At 37.4% G+C, this 14,406-nt stretch overlaps 1 protein-coding gene across 3 annotated transcripts in view; it reads right to left on the bottom strand.

Moving 5' to 3' along the window:
- The window catches only part of OXSR1 (oxidative stress responsive kinase 1), a 97,399-nt gene that overhangs the window by 15,995 nt on the left and 66,998 nt on the right, over positions 1 to 14,406 (bottom strand). For all 3 annotated transcript variants that reach the window (XR_005032043.2, XM_036921641.2, XM_036921642.2), the window contains exons 9-11: positions 4,246 to 4,294; positions 3,565 to 3,630; positions 1,284 to 1,406 (exon numbers count right to left, since the gene is read on the bottom strand). Coding sequence is in view for 2 of the 3 variants with exons in the window: in XM_036921641.2 (XP_036777536.1) it covers positions 1,284 to 1,406; positions 3,565 to 3,630; positions 4,246 to 4,294 (238 nt within the window). In the remaining variant the exon portion in view is untranslated. The remainder of the gene's footprint in view (positions 1 to 1,283; positions 1,407 to 3,564; positions 3,631 to 4,245; positions 4,295 to 14,406) is intronic.

Consider the following 14,406-nt stretch of genomic DNA (forward strand, 5'->3'; position numbering starts at 1 on the left):
AGCTGCTTATTCTGGGAACAAAGTATATAATTTGCTATGCTGTTTAGATACCAGTGTACTAGGCTATGAAAAAGCTACTATCAGTATGTCAGACCTATAATATTTTAACTACTAAATTTCTCTTGTACATAGGTAGGGAATAATAATCAAATATCAAAAAAGCTCTAATTTATCTTTCCAAATATTATTTGTTGGCTAAAGGAAAAAAACATTATCATCTCTTTCATAGGAAGCTAGAACTACAAGGTTTGTGTAGCTCTAGCTTCCTCTGGTCACTTTAACATAAAATTACGAGAGAATATCAATTCAGAGAGGAATCATATGAAAAGTAAGGAAGAAAGGATGCCCCAGTCTCACATTTATAAAGAAACAAACTCACAATCATATGTAAACAAGTGTTTGCCTTTATTATCTCTTGAAGAGCTTTTCCAAGATTAGAGCTTAATAAATTTTTGCTAATTTTCATTGGCAAGGTCTCTTTTAACTTAACTCTGCAAAAGGACAAGACTCAAAGACCTCATATGATAAACAAGATCAGCCAGTATTCAATGCTGATCAGCAAGAGTCATAAGTGCTCTTGCAGAGCAGATCTCAGTAACAGGCATAGATCTACCACCTCCCTACTGCTTATGCCACAAAAAGGTTCTAAGCAGTCAAGGATGTAATCATCTCAAACACGAATATCTGCTATACATATTTCTATTCTTGGGAATGAGTCTTAACAATCAGCTTGAGGTATTAACTTTAGGCAAGGGTGGTGAAACAAAACCAAAACAAGACCCTTGTCCTCACTGCTTCTGGTAAAAACTAACACACACACCAACCAAGATCTACCAACTGAAGAAGAGGTAAACTGTTCCTCCTCAGGTAGAAGTTTAGCAGATTTCAGGGACAAATTTGCCTGTCAGGCTTTGAAGTTCACTAATCTTTTCTTCTGCAATGTCTAATCAGACATTAATCTCATCTAGCGTCTTTTCATCTGACACTGTAGTTTTCATCTCTACAGATTTATTTTTAGATACCTATTTACAGATTTACTTTTAGACATCCAAAATATCATTTTCAAACAGATGTGCCAGAACACTTTTCCACATAGAACTGGGCTGATGTGACAGAACATTTCTGCACATAAAACTGGGCTCTTGTTGTTAATAAGATGTCCAAGGAAATTCTGTCACTAACACTTGTACTTTTTAGGTTTTACCTGGTTAAACAGGGTATGTATTATTTCAGAGGCTTCAGACAAAGAGATCTAGCTAAAGCACATAAGTAACAGAACTTACCCTGAGTTGTGAAATGGCTGCTTTCCCTTCCTCACTTTCCTCATCAAATTCATCATCACTCCACTCCCAGCCGCCGTCTTCTGTCTTATGAAGACGGCCACTGGAGCCTGGTACTCTGCGAACCTGCTCGTTAGGAAGAGAAACATGGACTGTGGCTGTGTTTGACGTTACTGTACAGTTGATCACGTGTCCCTCTCCTGTTACCTTGACAGGGTAAGCAGAGGACCACCCCCTATAAGTAAATTCTCCTCGCCCTCTCACTGTCTGTTCCATCTCCGCCATCTGGCTCTACAGCCACTGACTGCCTACACTCTTATACTCTGAGCCTGAACATCATTCAAATCCTCCTTATGTGAAGTCACATGTCAAGTCTGATTAATGGTTTTATGTCTTAAGTGTTAAAACAAACAAAAAAGTAGGTTTCAAACCCCAAAAGAAACCCAAGATAAAAAAGATTCTGCCTTTTTCTTTTTCATTTTAATTTTTGAAGTCACAATTATACCTACATTTTCAAGAGCATAGCTGTGCAAGTTTTGATAAGAAAAACAGCAATCTTCTACCTTTCATCCACATCCCCCAGGGCAACTACTTTCAATTCATTTTAATTATTCTTTTGGAATTTACATTCATTTCTCTAAGTAGTATATTCTTCTTATTACACCTTGATTTTCTGGTTTTAGGCATTAACTATTGGACTTCCCACTATGGAAGATGAGAACTTAGCCTTATTATCAACTCACCAGTCTTTCCTCAAGATATAATGAAAGTTTGATTAAATCAATATTCATTATTTACATGGCATGATATAAATGATACAGCTGAGCCTTATTGTATATTACAATTACTTTCCTGAAAAACTTGTTTCTCCTGGAATTAGTATTTGCTTGTTTGTATATACTTGCCACATTTATCCCCCAAATCTCTCCCAGGTGCATAAATCTCTTACCACATTCATATACACTAGGTATTATCAGTTATCACCTTCTTGAGGAAGCCCTCCCCAGAGCCTCTGATCTGCTCCACCCTACACTGGTTTCATACCAGGTCTGATAGTTCAGATTTCACTTCACCATCATCCAGAAGACCATGCTTCCTGGATCACATGACTCCCCTATTCTTACCTAAGCACTTTCTACACTATTAACATGGCACATTTATTAAAGCATTTGATTCCATCCCCACATTTCACTTAATAGTTTGCCTGTTAAAAATAATTTTTGTTCATAATGTTGAACACAACTGCTCCATTGTGACCTGGCTTCTGGGGCTGCTATTGAGGTCATTATGCCCCTGATGCCATCTGTGACCTTTCCTCCTCCTCTGGAAAGCTGTAGGATATTCTTTTTGCCTCTAGTGTTCTGAGCTGTCATAGTCATGTGCCTTAGTGTTGGTCTATTTTCATTCACTGCACTAGGTATTTGGGCTTTATCAATCTGGAAATTCGTGACTATCAGTTTTGGAAATTTTTCTTCAATGATTTCATTCCTTCAGTTTTTCTGGACATTTCTGAATCATACAATATGTGGTTTTGTAACTGGCTTCTTTCAGTTAGCATGTTTTTAAGGTTCATCCTCTTATGGCATTTATCAGTACTTCATGCCTTTTTATTACCAAATACTATTTCATTCTATAAATGGAACATGACATTTTATACATCCATTCATCAGCAGATGGACACCTTCAGGTTGTTTTCACTTTCAGTTAATATAAATAATGCTGCTATGAACAATAGCATACATATCTTCCGGTATACATGTTTTCAATTCCCTTGGGTATACTGAGGAGTGCAACTGCTGGGTCAGATGGCACTTCTGTTTACTCTTTTAAGGCCCTGCCAGGCTACTTTCTAAAGTAGCTGCACCACTTTGCATTTCTATCAGTAGTGTGTGTGGATTCCAATTTCTCCACATTTTTATCAACACTTCTACTGCCTGTCTTTTTTATTATAGTCACCCTGTAGGTGTTAAGTGGTATCTTCATATTTTTGTAAGATATGAAGAAAGGGCCCAAGTTCACTACCAACTTCTGATAGTTGCAAATAGCAATTTAATAGAGTTTGAAATTAATTCATATATTGTGCAGCATACTTCTCATTCTAGCAGGTAAGAGAGTAATACAAGAGACTAATATCTGCTTAATGAATGTATATAGAATGCTAAAGAAAATGCATAATACTGATATTATCACCCAAGTTAGCCTACACTTAACATATACTATCAAAATGCAAAAGTAAATCTATCCTAAGCAATTTCCCAGGAAAACTGAATTAAATTCCATTTACCTTTTTAGCTCTTTCAGAAATGGTTGGTGCTCTCTGCAATATTTTTTCTTGAAGAAATTCTTTATTCTGGAAGGAAAAAATGTATGTTTTCTTCTTACAGAAATTTTAATGAACCACAAAAACGGACACAGAATATTCACCACACTTAACATGTGATATAGTGACTTTTATAAAGAAGTTTCAGAAAATCTTCCATTCTTTTATTCAGAAGCTCCTCTAGTACATTAATTACTACATGGTTTTATGCACTGAGACAGAGCTTTAGTGTACTGTGTAAGCCATTATCTATGAAAAGTTTGCTCTACCGTATATCCTTTGGGATCATGGTCCCACATTTCAATCTACAGTAACATCCCACGAGATGTTTACTAATTCAGTAATAAACCCTGAAATGAGAGTTCAGCAGTTTTCACATACTATATTTATAATGGCAAGATTTAATATTCATTGTTCCTGTTACAAGTTTAATCTGACATTTAATTTTATGAAATACATTTAATAATTCTAAGGAATGTATCTGAATTACCAAAGTTTGTATAGGTAGTGCCCTTGGCAATTATCAACCATCATTTTTACAAATATCATCATCTTCATATAATTCAACTTCTGAGTAGTCAATCTAGTTTGGGAAACTGAGGAGGATCATGGGAACAGACAAAATCAAAAGTTAAGACTTCCTACCTTCGCTTTTTGGAAAAATTTGTGCCTTAACAGTTCTGCTGCTGTTGGTCTAAAACCAGAAAAAAAAGTTTTAATGGTTAACTCAAGTGTGATGTGGGTTTCCACCTTTGCAACTCAGAAAATGATTTCTTGAGCAGCAAGATAAAAATTCAGCATACTCCACTTTCCTTACTCTACTGAAAAGCAAAAAGTAGAATAAAACAGGGACAAAATATTGAGTAGAATAAAAAAATCAAATAGAAATTCTCTGGTAACACTTACTTTACGTTCCCTGGAAAATTCCTCAATGAAATGTTTCTTTTGGAAGCAGGACTCCTAGTGACTCCCCATATATTTACTATTTAGTATTATTTACCAAGAACTAGGCTAGATAATATCTACTTTAATGACGCATAAAAATAAATTTAAACTCACAAAATAAATGAACCAAATCAAGGCCTGTGCTTCTTGCCATAAGGCTACCTGGCATCCTTCAGTTCTTAAAAATAGACTTCATAACCTCCTTTAAAAATACTGAAGATTCTATAAGTAATGTATATTCCCCAAATCTAAACTCAGTTTCTCATTCAGCTATATAGTCTTACTTCGTCTGAGTGAAGTCTCAGATATGATTGAGAATAAAAAATAATACAACATATAAAAATACTGGACCTGATCGTGCCACACATCTACCAGGTAATCCTGAGCAAATCATGCCTTTAAGAGTCAGGGTGACCTGGCCAACTACCTGAAAGCAGTGACTGAACACTGCTGAGTAAAGTATCAGGGAGTTTTTGAAAAAATACCAGTGCTCAGGCTCCACTCAACACTAATTAAAACAGAATCTGAAGGGTAAACCCAGGTATCCATAGTTTTTAAACTCCCCTGGTGATTCCAATGTGCACTCCCGCTTGAGAACCAGGGCCTTGAAGTTTATCACAAAGCTTAAACTAAAAAGAATAAGGAAAAGTGATTAAGCAAGATAGCAGCGTGAGAAATGAGGCAGAAACCTCCTCTCAAAACCATATAACACGAAAATACAGCAACTACAACTAAACCTGAAAGAGCAACCAGAAAAAAGACTGCAACAGATGGCCTACATCTGGGGAAAAGAGACCTCATGGAAAAGGGTACTCTCCATGGAAAAAAGTACCAAAGTCTCAATCCAGTGGTATCCAAGCCCTCCCACCCCAGTTCACCTGCATGAGAAAGAGAAATGGAGCACGGAGGGAGTGGAAGCCCAGGACTGCTAAACACCCAGCACTGGAGATCTACTCCAGGAGCATGAACCCACATTACATGGTGCTCTGGAGATTAGAGGTGTTGGAAAGCAAAGACAGGCAGAACATTCAGGGGGACTGAGATTCCAGTCACTTGTGGAGAATGGTACCCACAACTTGCCCCTCCAGGACAAAAGAAAGGTGGGCACTTTCAAAGACTTACCAACAGTGAGAGGGCAGGTAAAGTGCCAAGGATTACACAGAGCTTGTTGCTCAGGAGGACAGGTGGACAAAATCATCCCACGACACCCAGCCCAGCAGGTTAGGAACTTCCAGGAGCTTCCAGCAATCAATCCTGTCTGGCAATGCAGTGCCAAGGCTCCCCACCATGATACGCAGCCTGCCACTCCTTCTTCCCAGTGGGGGCCAGATTGCAAGCCTGATGACCCCACCAAAGGCCAGCCAAAGGGCAGCCCTGCCTATGCCAGCTACAAAGGTATAGCATAGAGGCTTCTCCCTGCAAGCTTTGCCCACTGGCCCTAGCACTGGAGGAAGGCACTACAGTTGGGAAGCAGGAAAGAGCTCTTTCCTCCCAGCAGGCACCAGCACCGCTCACCTGTGACCCCCACCATTGCTCCAGGTGCTGAGCAGCTCCAGAGAGTGAAGCTTCTGGGCACTTAGAGGGCCCTGACTACACAGTTATTATTCCATAGCAATCATTAGGAATATGAAACGGCAAAAGAACCTAGTACAAAGCAAAATCCTACAAACACAAGAAAGAGGACTAAGTGAAACTGAAATCACCAATCTTCCTGATGAAGATTTCAAAATAAAAATCATAAACATGCTCATGGAGCTGCACAAAAATATTCAAGACCTCAGGGAGGACTTCAAGAAAAATAAACTTTGAAAAATACAGTATCCAAAATGAAACATACAATGCAGGAATTTAAAAAAAGATTAGATGAGGTAGAGGAGATAGTAAATAAAATAGAAATTAGAGAACAGGAATACAAAGAAGCTGAGGCAAAGAGAGAAAAAAGGATCCCTAGGAATGAAAGAATATTAAGAGAACTGCATGACTAATTCAAATGGAACAATATTCACATTTTAGGGGTACCAGAAGAAAAGAGACAAAAAGGGATAGAAAGTGTCTTTGAGGAAATAATTGCTGAAAACTTCCCCAATGGGGGAAGGAAAAAGTCTCTCAGGCCATGGAAGTGAACAGATCTCCCAAAACAAGGGACCCAAAGAAGATAATACCAAGACATATAATAATTAAAATGGCAAAGATCAAGGACAAGGTAAGAGTATTAAAAGAAGCCAGAGAGAGGAAAAAAGATCATATACAAAGGAAAACTCATCAGACTATCATAAGACTTCTCAGCAGAAATCTTACAGACCAGAAGGGAGTGGCATGATATATTTAATGCAATGAAACAGAAAGGCCTCGAAGTAAGAATACGCTCCCTAGCAAGACTATCATTTAAATCTGAAGCAGGGATTAAACAATTTGCAGATACGCAGAAGTTGAAGGAATTTACCTCTCACAAACAATCTCTACAGTATATTTCAGAGGGACTGCTATAGATGGAAGGGCTCCTAAGGCTATAGATGGAAGGGCTCCTAAGGTTAAATAGCTGTCATCAGAGAAAATAAAACCACAGTAAAGGAAGTAGACCAATTATTTACTAAGCAAATGCAAAACTGAATCAACTACCCACAAAGTCAGTCAAGGGATACACAAAGAGTATAGAATATGACACCTAATATACAAAGAATGGAGGAAGAACAAAAAGAAGAGAGGAAAACTTTTAGATTGTTTAAAATAGTGTAATAAGCAAGTTAAAACTGTTAGACAGTAAAGAAGCTGCCCTTGAACCTTCGGTAACCACGAATCTAAAGCCTACAATGGCAGTAAGTACACATCTATGGATAATCACCCTAAATGTAAATGGACTGAATATACCAATCAAAAGACATAGTTACAGAATGGATAAAAAAACATGACCCATCTATATGCAGCCTACAAGAGACAAAGACATACACAGACTAAAAGTGAAGGGTTGGAAAAAGATATTACATGCAAACAATAGGGAGAAAAAAGCAGGAGTTGCAGTATTTGTATCAGACAAAATAGACTTCAAAACAAAGAAAGTAACAAGAGACAAAGAAGCACATTACTTAATGATACAGGGATTTGTCCAACAAGAGGATATAACAATTATAAATATCCATGCATCCAACACAGGAGCACCTACATATGTGAAACAAATAATAAACAGAATTAGGGGGGGGAAATAGAATGCAATGCATTCATTTTAGGAGACTTCAACACACCACTCACTCCAAAGGACAGATTAACCAGACAGAAAATAAGTAAGGACACAGAGGCACTGAACAACACAGAAAAGATGGACCTAACAGACATCTACAGTACACTACACCCAAAGCAGCAGGATACACATTCTTCTCAAGTGCACACGGAAGATTTTCGAGAATAGATCACATACTAGGCCACAAAAAGAGCCTCAATAAATTCAGGATTGAGATTGTACCAACCAGCTTCTCAGACAACAAAGGTATGAAATTAGAAATAAATTATGCAAAGAAAACAAAAATGCCCACAAACACATGGAGGCTTAACAACATGCTCCTAAATAATCAATGGGTCAGTGACCAAATAAAAACAAAAATCAAGCAATGTATGGAGACAAATGAAAACAACAACTCAACACCCCAAAATCTGTGGGATGCAGTGAAGGCAGTTCTAAGAGGAAAGTGTACAGCAATACAGGCTTACCTCAAGAAAAAAGAACAATCACAAAAAAAGTCTAAACTTACAATTAATGAAACTACAAAAAGAAGAAGAAATGAGGCCCAAAGTCAGTAGAAGAAGGGACATAACAAAGATCAGAGCAGAAATAAATAAAACCGAGGTGAATAACACAATAGAAATAATCAATAAAACTAGGAACTGGTTCGTTGAGAAAATAAACAAAGTAGATACATGCCTAGGCAGGCTTATCAAGAAAAATAGAGTCTACACACATAAACAGAATCAGAAATGAGAAAGGAAACATCACTACAGATACCACAGACATACAAAAATTTATTAGAGAATGCTATGAAAAATTATATGCTAACAAACTGGATAATCTAGAAGAAATGGACAACTTTCTAGAAAATAGAACCTTCCAAGACTGATCCAGGAAGAAACAAAATCTGAACAGACCAATTACCAGTAATGAAATTGAACTGGTAATCAAAAAAACTACCTAAGAACAAAATTCCTGAACCAGATGGCTTCACCGCTGAACTTTATCAAACATTTAGTGAAGACCTAATACCCATCCTCTTTAAGTTTTCCAAAAAGCAGAAGAGGGGCAAATACTTCCAAACTCATTCTATGAGGCCAGCATCACTCTGATACCAAAACCACGCAAAGACACCACAAAAAATAAAATTACAGACCAATATCCCTGATGAACAGAGATGCAAAAATACTCAAAATATTAGCAAACAGAATTCAAAAATACATCAAAAAGATGATCCATCATGAGCAAGGAAGATTTATTCCAGCGATGCAAGGATGGTACAATGTTTGAAAATCCATCAAGATCATACGCCACATCAACAAAAAGAAGGACAAAAACCACATGATCATCTCCATAGATGCTGAAAGAGCATTTGGCAAAATCCAACATCCATGCATGATAAAAACTCTCAACAAAATGGGTACAGAGGGCAAGTACCACAACATAACAAAGGCCATATATGACAAACCTACAGCCAGCATAATACTTAACAGCGAAAAGCTGAAAGCTTTTCCTTTAAGATTGGGAACAACACAAGGATGCCCACTCTCCCCACTTTTATTCAACATAGTTCTGGAGGTCCTAGCCACGGCTATCGGACAACACAAAGAAATAAAAGGCATCCAGATCGGCAAGGAACAAGTTATACTGTCACTGTTTGCAGATGACATGATACTGTACATAAAAAAAACTAAAGAATCCACTCAAAGCTACTAGAACTAATAACTCAATTCAGCAAAGTTACAGGATACAAAATTAATGAACAGAAACCTGTTGCATTCCAATATACTAACGATGAATTAGCAGAAAGAGAAATCAGGAAAACAATTCATTCACAATTGCATCAAAAAGAGTAAAAAACCTAGGAATAAACCTAACCAAGGAGATGAAAGACCTATACCCTGAAAACTACAAGAGAGAAATTAAAGAAGATACCAATAAATGGAAACACATCCCGTTCTCATGGACAGGAAGAATATTGTCAAAATGGCCATCCTGCCTAAAGCAATCTACAGATTCAATGCACTCCCCATCAAAATTCCAAAGGCATTCTTTTTTTTTTTTTTGAAATTTAACTGTATTTATTTTTAATTATTTAAATTTAAATATTAATAGGCATGGGTGGCTAATGGCTATCATACTGAAGTTTGAAGTTTTAGGCACTGCAATTTCAAAAGTGAACAAAAAAGACAAGGTTCTTGTTCACAGCTAGCCTTAAATCAAGTAGGATCAATCAGGCATAAGTGCATAAGCAATTAGTAAGTATGTTAGGTGATAACTGCTCCCTAAAACATGGACTGTGAAATTCAGGAAGCAATTTTAAAGAGGATAGATAGGGTGAAATCTGAGCAAAACCTTGATGCATATAAGCAAGTTATGTTGATATATTTGGGAAGAGCATTTAAGGCAGAGGGAATAGAAAGTGTGCAAGTATTAGAATGGAAGTAAATTTTACATATTCAGAAAAGGGCAAAGAGGCCACTCTGGCTTGAGAGGAGAAGGTAGACAGAGAAGATGACAGGCCACATCATTCATAGCCTTATAAACTCTACAAAAAATTTGCTTTTTCCAGGAGGTGAATGTGGAACTGTTTACAGCATAGAAATGGCATAATTTCAGTAATGTACTAAAAAAAATACAAAATTCATAATGTTTATTTAGAGAAATCTTAGCAATAAAAAATACTGAGCTGAACATGTTGCCAAGTAATTTCTAGATAAAATGGTAATTCCTTCCTACAGGACATAGTAAGTTTCCATTTGTCCTTGGTTAGCAGAGCAAGGTCTTCCTCTGCTATCTCAGTATCTCACACACAAAGCAGTGGTTTTCTTTAACCAACTTAATAGTAACTATTTTATTTTTGTATTGCAGGAAATTTGGAAAATAGAAATAACACAGTAATTTGGAAATCCTATACTTGTCAAGAAAATTATTTGCACTTTTTCTTTTTTTAAAAAATTTTTATTAAGATATGATTGATATACACTTATGAAGGTTTCACATGAAAAAACAATGTTATTACATTTACCCATATTATCAAGTCCCCACCCATACCCCAATGCAGTCACTGTCCATCAGTGCAGCAAGATGCCACAGATCCACTATGTGCCTTCTCTGTGCTACACTGTTCTCCCTGTGATCCCCCACACCATGCGTACTAAACGTAATACCCCTCAGTTCCCTTCTCCCTCCCTTACCCACCCGCCCTTCCACACCCCTCCCCATTGGTAACCACTAATTCATCCCTGGAGTCTCTGAGTCTGCTGTCATTTTGTTCCTTCAGTTTTGCTTCATTGTTCTACTCCACAAATGAGGGAAATCATTTGGCATTTGTCTTTCTCTGCCTGGCTTATTTCACTGAGTATAATGTCCTCCAGCTCCATCCATGTTGTTGCAAATGGTAGGATTTGTTTCTTTCTTATGGCTGAATAGTATTCCATTGTATATATGTACCACCTCTTCTTTATCCATTCATCTACAGATGGACACTTAAGTTGCTTCCATATCTTGGCTATTGTAAAAAGTGCTGCCATAAACATAGGGGTGCACATGTCTTTTTGAATCTGAGAACTTGTATTCTTTGGGTATATTCCAAGGAGTGGGATTCCCAGGTGAAATGGTATTTCTATTTTTAGTTTTTTGAGGAACCTCCATATTGCTTTCCACAATGGTTGAACTAGCTTACATTCCCACCAGCAGTGTAGGAGGGTTCCCCTTTCTCTGCATCCTTGCCAGCATTTGTTGCTCTTAATCTTTTCGATGCTGGCCATCCTTACTGGTGTGAGGTGGTATCTCATTGTGGTTTTAATTTGCATTTCCCTGATGATGAGTGATGTGGAGCATCTTTTCATGTGTCTGTTGGCCATCTGAATTTCTTCTTTGGAGAAGTGTCTGTTCATATCCTCTGCCCATTTGTTAATCGGTTTATTTGCTTTTTGGGTGTTGAGGCATGTAAGTTCTTTATATATTTTGGATGTTAACCCCTTGTCAGATATGTCATTTACAAATATATTCTCCCATACTGTAGGATGCCAAAGGCATTCTTCAACAAACTAGAACAAATAGTTCTAAAATTCATATGGAACCACAAAAGACCCCAAATAACCAAAGCAATCCTGAGAAGGAAGAATAAAGCTGGAGGGATTACGCTCCCCAACTTCAAGCTCTACTACAAAGCCACAGTAATCAAAACAATTTGGTACTGGCACAAGAACAGACCCTAGATCAATAGAACAGAATAGAGAGCCTTGATATAAACCCAAACATATATGGCCAATTAATATGCGATAAAGGAGCCATGGATATACAATGGGGAAATGACAACCTCTTCAACAACTGGTGTTGGCAAAACGGGGCAGCTACAGTAAGAGAATGAAACCAGATTACTGTCTAACTCCATACACAAAAGTAAACTCAAAATGGATCAAAGACCTGAATGTAAGTCATGAAACCATAAAACTCTTAGAAGAAAACATACATAAAAATCTCTTTAATATAAACAAGAGAAATTTTTTCCTAACATATCTCCACAGGCAAGGGAAACAAAAGTAAAAATAAACAGATGGGACTACATCAAGCAAAAAAGCTTCTGTACAGCAAAGAACGCCATTAGTAGAACAAAAAGGCATCCTACAGTATGGGAGAATATAATCATAAATGACATCTGACAAGGGGTTAACATCCAAAATAAAGAACTCACACACCTCAACACCCAAAAAACAAATAACCTGGTTATAAAATGGGCAGAGGATATGAACAGACACTTCTCCAAAGAAGAAATTCAGATGGCCAACAGGCACATGAAAAGATGCTCCACATTGCTAATCATCAGGGAAATGCAAATTAAACCACAATGAGGTATCACTTCACACCAGTTAGGATGGCCAACACTGAAAAGATGAGGAACAACAAATGCTGGTGAGGATGCAGAGAAAGGGGAACCCTCCTACACTGTTGGTGGGAATTTAAATTAGTTCGACCATGGTGGAAAGCAATATGGAGGTCCCTCAACAAACTAAAAATAGAAGTACCATTTTACCCAGGAATTCTACTCCTGGAATTTTCCCAAAGAAAACAAGATCCCAGATTCAAAATACATATGCACTCCTATGTTTACCACAGCACTATTCACAATAGCCAAGATATGGAAGCAGCCTAAATGTCCATCAGTAGATGAATAAAGAAGATGTAGTACATATACACAATGGAATATTATTCAGTCATAATAAGAAAACAAATCCTACCATTTGCAATGACATGGATGGAGCTAGGGGGTATTATGCTCAGTGAAATAAGGCAGGTGGAGAAAGACAAGTACATGATTTCACTCTTTTGTAGAGTATAACAATGAAGCAAAACTGAAGAAACAAAACAGCAGCAGACTCACAGACCCCAAGAAGGGACTAGAAGTTACCAAAGCGAAAGGTGTGGGGAGGGAGGGAGAAGGGGATTAAGGGGCATTATGATTATTACCACACCTAATGTAGGGGGGTCACGAGGAAGGCACTATAGCACAGAGAAGTCAAGTAGTGACTCTATAACATCTTACTATGCTGATGGATAGTAACTGAAATGGGGTGTGTGAGGCGGGACCTGATAATATGGGTGAATGTATAACCACAATGTTGCTCATGTGAAACCTTTATAAGACTGCATATCAATGATACCTAAATTTAAAAAAAATTTAGAGAATAAATGTGAAAGTGCCATGCAAACTGAAAGCTGACACCCACACCTATTTTTTCATCCACGATTTCAACATGTTCAACAGGTTGTTTGCACAACACTGCTTATGAGACATTCTTTTCTGAGAGGTTCATTTCCATCTCTCTAAATATAGTTTATGGTTCTTTAAGTGATAAGACATGACCAGGAAACTCAATTTTCTGTCTGAAAATATCTTAAGTACTTGCTTACTCCTATATAATAGTTTGACTAGATGGAGAATTCTAGGTAACACTTATTTTCTCTCATCGCTATTCTAATATATTCTGGCCTCAGCTGTTGTTACAGGGAAGTGGCCGTCGGCTCACCTGTTTCTCCTTGGTACGTAATCTGCTCCCTCAAGTTGCAGTTAAGAGCTTCTCCGTGGGTTTGTGTCCAGTAGTTTAACAACAGTGTACACAAGTGGGGAAAGAGGATACTGCCTGGACATTAGGGGGATGGTTCTTTAATCGGGGAATATAAGCATTTCATCAATTCCAGAAAATTCTCAGCCACTATTTCTTTGAATATTGCTTCTTCCACATTCTGATCTCTCCTAGAAAATATGTGTGTGTGCATGTCTGCAGCATACACACACACATACACACACACACACACGCTAAACCTTCTGATTCTATCTAATTGTTCATCTTTCATATTTCCATTTTTTATCTTTCTGTGTTTCATACAGAGCAATTTCCTCCTTACAGTATAGTGTGATTAAGAGAAGGAACTCTTAGTTAATTAACTTCACTGTGATTCAGTTTTATTTGTGAAACAGAAAATACTGTGCCATCCTTATAGGGTTACTGTAAACATTAAACGAGATGTTGATGTAAATTGTTTACAGCAGTGCCTGGTAACTTGATTAGTAGACAACTAGTTAATAAATAATTATCTTTTTTGTTTTATTGGCTATTTTGTTTAACCATTCTACTGTG

This window comes from Manis pentadactyla, chromosome 14 (assembly GCF_030020395.1).
Source record: "Manis pentadactyla isolate mManPen7 chromosome 14, mManPen7.hap1, whole genome shotgun sequence".
Taxonomy (NCBI): Eukaryota; Metazoa; Chordata; class Mammalia; order Pholidota; family Manidae; genus Manis; species Manis pentadactyla.